This window comes from Tribolium madens, unplaced genomic scaffold (assembly GCF_015345945.1).
Source record: "Tribolium madens isolate multiple individuals breed KSU strain unplaced genomic scaffold, Tmad_KSU_1.1 Scaffold_19;HRSCAF=116;Tcas5.2_LG9, whole genome shotgun sequence".
In the NCBI taxonomy this organism is placed as follows: Eukaryota; Metazoa; Arthropoda; class Insecta; order Coleoptera; family Tenebrionidae; genus Tribolium; species Tribolium madens.
In genome coordinates, this window is record NW_025400983.1 from 1,500,905 (window position 1) to 1,509,301 (window position 8,397).

Sequence of the window (8,397 nt, forward strand, 5' to 3'; positions counted from 1 at the left end):
TAGTAAAACTTACTATAACTTTTAACAAACTTCTTAATTTATTAATCTTTACAAATGCAAAACACTAAAAAATTGCTACACCTTTAAATTCTGTACTTTCTTCTTTGCAGCAGTAAGAAAAAACTTGTTTTAAAAAGTGCATGTTTTCGTCAAAAAAACCGTCTATTTCTAAAACTAAGCGAAATCAACTAACAAAAAACATACAAAAAACTAACAAAACATACAAGTTTGTATCATAACTTATTTTTGGGACATGCTGTATGGTTGAAAATAATTTTAGGTGATGCACTAGATTAGTATCTAATTTTTTTTTAATTTCACCATTTAAAAGTCACTAAAGGACTTTTTCAAATCGCTGGGACGCCCTGTATGTTTCAAAGTCCATCTGATTAACATTTTGCAATGAAAGAAAGAGCCCTAGAAGGGTTCCAAGTCCCGGAGTTTTTCTTTACCCTTTTTGAAAATTTCTGGTCAATGGGTGCCAGATCGGGTCAGTTAGGTGTCCACCACTGACTTCAACTCGACATCTTTTCTAATTTTAACCTCTGTTAACCTAAATTACGTTCCGCTTGCCTAAAATGGCGTAACATCTGTATAGAAATCCGAATAAAGCACATAATTAGTTCGATTCGTGTCAAACACCAATGAAAGTTGTAAAAAAAGATAATAGGTTGACGCAACATGAGCACAAATCAATTATAAACGGATGTGATACGAGTTTTCGACCAAATTTACTAAAAGAGCAGTAGAAAAAATAAAGTGTTTGCTTAGTGCGGTTTGCCATATGGCTTAGGTGACGAAAACGGAAATAAGAAAGAAAAACACGGCCACTAAATTTAGGTGGAAGAGGAGCAGCTGGTGAGTGGCGTTGATGGTTTGGTGGCCAGTCAACCGCCCCGATTTGACACCATTTGACTTAATCCGAAATTATGCATCAAGTACAGTTATTTGGGCACAAACATCTGTCGTGATATTAAAAAAGCCATAGACACGACTTATTTCTCAGATATTCAAAGTCGAGTAGGCTGAAATCATCGCCCACTTTGGGTTTATCGAAACCAAACCCACTGTAATGGGACAAAGTCTGACCTTATTATCGCGACACGAATGCACTTTCAAACTATACCTGAATGACAAATGGGAACATTTCGCTACCGATAGCTAAATATTTACAACCTTGGACCGGGAAGTAAATAACCAATGAAAATATTTACGCTTTGAAGGTGGTTTGCGTGCTTTGGCGACAATGTTTATAAAAGCGAGGGTTTTTGAAGATAATTGGAGATTTTCAGGAAAAAGTTTAAGCTACACTTTGAGGATCTTTGAAGATTTTCATAAAAAAATAATTACTCTTATTTTTGTATAATCTTCTCTAAAAATTAATGTTTCACGATAAGTACTCCAATAAAAAAATCGTTAAAATCGCTCGAAATGTTTATTAACTACCAGTAGTAGATAAGTAGCTTATGGAAAAGCTGAAAAAAATTAAAAATTTTCATAAAAAAGGTTATACCACAAAAGAACTGTCTTTTCATTTTTGTCTTCTAAATAACAAAATTTTAATAAAGAATTTTGGAGAAAATTGAAGTGAGAAAATTTGAAGAAAATTGATGATATTCCAATAAAAAAAGGAATTTGCGTTAAAATCGGTCGAAATGTTTATTAACTACCTGTGTAGATGAAAAAGCTGAAGTTAATTAAAGATTTTCATAAAAAATGGTTACACCATAAAAGAACTGTCTTTTCATTTTTGTAATGTCTTCTAAATAACAAAGTTTTAATAAAGAATTTTGGCGAAAATTGAAGTGAAAAATTTTGAAGAAAATTAATGTTTGATATTCCAATAAAAAAAATAGGAATTTGCGTTAAAATCGGTCGAAATGTTTAACTACCAGTAGTAGATAAATAGCTTAACTAATCCAGTTTTTTCAACCATTTAGAAGAAAATTGAAGATTTTTTTCAGAACCATGAAAAAACTGGGTTTTAATTTTTGTAATGTCTTATGAAGTTAAATAACAAAATTTTGAACAAAATTGAAGATTAGAAATTTACCTTAAAATCGGTCTACCTAAATGTTTAATAAAACTACAAGTAAATGCTTAACAAATTTAGTTTTTTTCTGACATTTTGAAGAAAATTGAAGTTTTTTTATGAACTAAGTTTTACTGTAAACTTAACCCTATTTTTTATTTTTGCATCTAATAGATTGATAAATTGTCTATCTAAAAAAATCTAGAATTGATAAAATTGGTAAAAAAAAGTCTAGAATTGATAAATGAAAAGATAATATTAATTGGAGCAACAATGATGATCAATATCTGAGCATTGTTGGTACTCTGGCAATCCTAGTAATTCCACCACGGATCACTTTTCCGTTGATTTATTCAGAGATTGTAAAAGTCGTTATAAATACTGAATTTCGAATTATTTTATTGTAAAAATAAAGAATAGTTTAACAGTTTAACACAAATGTGATTTTTAAGTGATATTTTTTCCATCTCTTCTGCAACTATTGACTTTTTGGCTACTGAAAAAATAGTAATAATTTTTTTAATGTTTAACATTAAATTTCTTATGTTATTGATTACAAACGCCTAAAAGTAAAAAAATTTAGAAAGACAATTTAATAATCTAAATGCAAAAACAATAAATAGGGTTTTTCATTTAAATTTTTTAAGTTATTCAACTTTTAACAAACTTCTTAATTTATTAATGTTTACAAATGCAAAACACTAAAAAATTGCTACAGCTTTAAATTCTGTGCAGAAGTAAGAAAAAATTTGTTCTAGCTGTCTTAGTTTTTGTGTAATGAATTTTCAAAAAGTGCATGTTTTCCTCAAAAAAAACGTCTTATTTTTTAAACTAAACAAAATCGAACAATAAAAGTTTAGCTTAAAAACATTGTCATAAAAATCTACATTCAAAAAACGCTAAAAACATATGGTGTGTCATTTCAAAAAAACACAAGTTTGTATTGTAACTTATTTTTGAGACACGCTGTATAGTTGAAAACAATTTTAGGTGATGCACTAGATTAGTTTCTATCAATGTCCTATTTATTTATTTTTTAAATTGTGTCATTTGAAGGTCACTAATGGACTTTTTCAATTCGCTGGGACACCCTGTATATTTGTTTACTATTTTCATCACAAGATAGCGCTGTTCAGAATCTTGCCCAACAAAAAATAAATGAGTCAGAATATCTTTTTTTTTGGACTTTCACGATGTGCGGTAAATTTGACAATGTTCTGTTAAAATGAAAAAAAAAATTCTTTAGACTTTGCTGAAGAATAACGAAGAGTATTTAAAATAACAATTTTTTATTTTATTTTTTCAGTTTTTGATAGAAGATTTTTTTCTAGTGTTTTTAGCAAAATGTTAATTAGATGGGCTTTTTCAAATCAAAATACATAATATAATTTCTAGTTTTAGCTTTAATTCTGTTAGAAAGCATTTCTCGACATAGGTTCATAGGAAGTTTTTCTCTTATTTTGACCCAAGGAATCATCCTACGAAATATTTCAAAAAAAAATTTGGACACCCTGTATATTACTTTTTTAAATTTTGAATCGTTGCGTCTATAAATAAATCCAGTCCATCTGTTCTTTGAATTCAACTTTTTCTCGTGTTAACAATGCAGCCGCCTCGAACACCTGCTCCTGCCTCCCAATTACGCAATTTTCCCGTCAGTGAACCCCCTTTTTATCTCGTTACAGGTCTGCCAACGTCTCTCGAATTCCCGGCGCCGAACCAAACACCCTTGAACTCGACAAGGACAAGCCCAGTCGTCCTTCGGTCCGCCAAGTCCATCCGGTTTGCGAGGACAAGGCCCATTTTTTGGCCTACGATACCAAAACTACCATCATGGAGTTGGGTTCGCACGATGGGAGTCCTCCACCGTATCCGAAACGGGCTAGTCTGGAGTCGAACCCCAGTCCAACACAGTGCTACCCTCTAGCGCCGAATATCTGTGTCGAAGCGGGGCGAATACAGTTTATCAAACAGGATGGAGAGGGCGCTGTGGAGGGGCTACCGACGCCGCCTGCGACGCCGAGAGGGCGGGTCACGGTCACGAGGGGGCTGCAGACGGAGGAGGGCGAGTTGCAGGATGCTAAGGTAGAGGGCGCGCAATGCCGAAATTTTGCGTTTTAACTTCAAAAAATTGGAAATAAATAAAAATAGTCCGTAAAGAAGTACTTTTACAGACTCATCTGTCATAAAAAATTCTACTTTAGTCCAACTCTTAATTTTCAATGGTTCCAAAAGTAGCAATTTTTTAACAAATATCTTTCTTTTGTTCTCAGACATTACAGTTAATTAATAATTTTGAAAAATTCTACAAAAACTACAAAAACAAAATTAGGGCGAATTAATTATATAATTAGTTAATTAATTGAAGATATCAAAGTTTAAAAATCCGTTTTTTAATAGGATTATTACACTTTTATTATGTTTCAACATATATTTTTTTCTCGTTTTTGGGGATTAAATCACCCGGTCTCTAGCAATGATTAAATTTTGCGATTTAGTTAAAAAAAAATTGAATTAATTTTTCATTTCTAAAAATTCTTTAGTTTTTTCTGAAATCGTTTGTAAAGTGAACGCAACAGTCTGTAAAGTAACCTAAAATAGTCTGTAAAGAAGTACTTTTTCGGACTTATCTGTCATTATTGATATTCGTGATGAAAAATTCTACAAATTTGGTTAAACTATTAATTTTTAATGGCTTTCAAAATCAGCAATTTTTTAACAAATATCTGTCTGTCGTTCATATATATTTTATTATTATTTTTGTGTACCAAGTGAATAAAAAGTGTGGATTAAACGTTTTTTGCTTAAACTATAAATTTTTTGGAAAAAGTAATTGATGATCGAGAAAGTACTTTAAAGATGTGATGTTTTATCAAGAATAAAATTTTTCGAATTTTTTTTTGTTTTTGAGTTCTACAATTTTTTTTTATTTAATAGCAACCCACTATAAAACTATTTTTGTTATAAAGGTTATGATCTAAGGATTACAACTATGTACTATATTTAATTTTCTCAATTTTTTTTTTATATAAATTTCAATTTTGACTAAAAAAAATCGCAGTCTGTGACAAAATTTCGTTCTCAAAATACGATCTCATTTTTATGTTATGTTAATTTATATTAATTATTATTTTCTGAAGACAAATGATTTAAAAAATCAAAAAAAGAATAAAAATTTTTGTTTGTTTTTGAGTTCAACATTTTTAATAGCAACCCACTATAAAACTATTTTTCTCATAAGGGTTATGATCTAAGGATGATCTATGTAATATATTTAATTTTTTCAAAAAATTGTTTTTACATAAATTGCAATTTTGACTAAAAAATCGCATAACGTAAAAACAAGACAAAATTTCGTTCTCAAAATACGATCTCATTTTTTATGTTACGTTAATTTATAATAATTATTATTTTCTGAAGACAAATGATTAAAAAAAACGCTTGGTCCATACTTTATATTCACCCTGTATGTAATTAGTGCATATAAAAGTTGACACATTAATTATATAATTAGTTGATTAATTTAGGATACCTGAGTTTAAAAGTCTGTTTTTAAATAGGATTTATACACTTTTTTATTATCTTTTACAATTTATTTTTATTTTGCGATTTAACTAAAAATTAACTAAAAATTTGAATCAATTACTCACTCCTAATTTTTTATTTTTTTCTAAAATCGTTTGTAAAGTGAACGAAATAGTTTGTAAAATAGCCTAAAATAGTCCTTAAAGAAGTACTTTTACGGACTTGTCTGTTATTATTGATATTTGTAATAAAAAAATTAACAATTTAGTAAAATATGTTTTTTTTTCATTTTTAATAGCTTATGAAACTAGCAATTTTTCAACAAAAATTTTTCTCTGGCTCATTCTCTACTTCGGTGTCCTAAAATCATCCAGTCTCTAGGACTCAATGATTTAAAACTTAATTTTGTCATTTAAAGTCAGAAAATTACGGTTAATTAACCATTTCTTAAAAAAGTGTATTTTTCTGAAATGGTTTGTGAAATGAACGAAATAGTCTGTAAAGTACTTAAAATTGTCCGTAAAGAGGTACTTTTCAGACTCATAAATCATTACTGAGTTTTTTGGTCAAATTATTGATTTTTTACATTTTTAATAATGGTTTAAGCAGTTTTTCAACAAATATCTTCAGCGTCCTAAAATCATCTAAACTCTAACACCCAAATTATTCAATACTTAACTTTGCGACTAGATTGCTCAAGAAATTACAGCTAATTAATTAGTTAATCATTTTAAGAAATTCTACAAAAAATAGGATTATTACGCTTTTTTATTATTTTTTGACAAGTTTCAGAGATCTAAAATAACCCGAACTCTAGCAATTAAATGACCAAATTTTCCGATTTAATTTCAAAAAATTTGGATTCACTAAATTATTTCTAAAGTGATCGAAATAGTCTGTAAAGTAGCTTAAAATAGTCCGTAAAGAAGTATTTTTACGGACTCAGCTGTCATTATTGATATTCGTAATAAAATATTTAACACATTTGATCAAACTATTAAATTTTTTCTGTCTTTACTGGCTTTCAAAAGTCGCAGTTTTTAAACAAATATCTTTTTTTGGCTTATATTTTACTTCAATGTCCTGAAATCACCCAGACTCTAGCACTAAAATGTTTCAATACTTAATTAAAGTTAAGAAATTGCAGTTAATTGTGTATTTAGTTTTTTTTAATTATAATAAATTATACATTTCTAGATGTAAAAAAACCTCTTGTAATGAATTATTTACTTGTTAAAGAAACTCTAAATTTAGATTTTTAAAATAGTTTTACACCTGCTATTTCTAAATCTCTTCCCCAACACGCTTAAATTCGGAAAACCCTTGTTGATTTTTAAATTCCTTCACCCGGAAAAACTCGCCCATTATTTACTTCTAATTCAGTAAATTTTCCCCCTAAATCGGGAAATATCAGTATCGAGACAACGAAAACCGGATTTTCCTTGTGTTTCCGATTGAAAACGGTGACGTATGACCACCGAGAAAAATCATCTCAATTACTTAGTGGCCCAGACGGCCAAAATTTATTAATTCCCAATTAATTCCAACGAAATCATCAATAATTCATGAATTAAATCTAGCGTAAAGGCCTGTTTGAAATTTAAAACAACGCTTGTTTATGATGTTTGAAAATTCGGTGGTGGAAATCAATCGACGCGTCTTGACGTTATCAGTTTTTCCGCTTGGTTGAGTTTCCCAAAAGGGGACGATGATTTTCACAATGCGACAAAGGAAGCGCACGTTTTATCAGTAATTTAAACAAGCGGAAATATGGTGCGTTTTTCTGCCATTTTCACTTTTCTCCAAGTGCACATTAGGAGGAAGTAGACAAAAATAGAGATTTATCACGGGGCGCAAAAGTGATTTTTTACATCTGGTGAGTTCAGAGTGTCATTAGGTGATGATTGAAGAGCTAATCACGTTTTGTGGAACACAAAATGGGTTTAAGAGGGTAGAAAAAATTATGTATTTAAGTATTGTGATGACCCCAATTCGGCTGACAATACGGTCGTAAAGTAATTTTTACTTTCATTAGCTCAGTGAAGAATAGTTAAATATTTCGAAACTTGTCAATAAAACTGGACCCTCTTTAATGGAACTTTCCCTTTTATCCTCTCTATAATCCTGTTGGCGTGTATTGGTCCGTGTGTCACTCTACAGAGGTTTTTCCTACCTAATCCAGAATTCCATAACACTTAGTTTTATGTGGCAAACCCATCGATCTGGATTCGGGAAAACCTCTTGGTCAGCTTAGAATAAGGCCCTTATGCTCTCGGTCGAGGATTACCCACATTCCCGATTACGCGTCCCTTTTATCTGTTGAGGATTTTTTCTCACACTTTCTCCAACTAACAAACTCATTTCAGACAAAATTGAGAGCTTTAAAAGCCACCAAAAATATAATTTGACCAAAAAAGTCAATAATCACTTATGAATCCGAAAAAGTACTTTTTTACAGACTATTTTAAGCTACTTTACAACCTATTTTGTTAACTTTACAAGCGATTTCAGAAAAAAAAAATCATTTTTTTTAGATAGTTAATTGCTTGTAATTTTTTGACTTCTTGACAAAATTAAGTATAGAGTCCAGCTGATTTCAGGACATTGAAGTAAAATATAAGCCAGAGAAAAACTACGACTTTTGAAAGCTATTAAAACCTAAAAAAAAATAATAGTTTGACCAAATGTGTTAAATATTTTATTACGAATATCAATAATGACAGATGAGTCCGTAAAAGTTTTTCTTTACACACTATTTTATTCTACTTTAAAGACTATTTCGATCACTTTACAAATAATTTCAGCAAAAATTAAGAATGATTAGTGAATCCAAATTTTTT

At 29.9% G+C, this 8,397-nt stretch overlaps 1 protein-coding gene across 2 annotated transcripts in view; it reads left to right on the top strand.

The window, feature by feature from the left end:
• The window catches only part of LOC123011170, a 97,660-nt gene that overhangs the window by 21,191 nt on the left and 68,072 nt on the right, over positions 1-8,397 (top strand). For both annotated transcript variants that reach the window (XM_044408494.1, XM_044408502.1), the window contains exon 2: positions 3,718-4,117. In XM_044408494.1, coding sequence (XP_044264429.1) covers positions 3,718-4,117 — 400 coding nt within the window. The remainder of the gene's footprint in view (positions 1-3,717; positions 4,118-8,397) is intronic.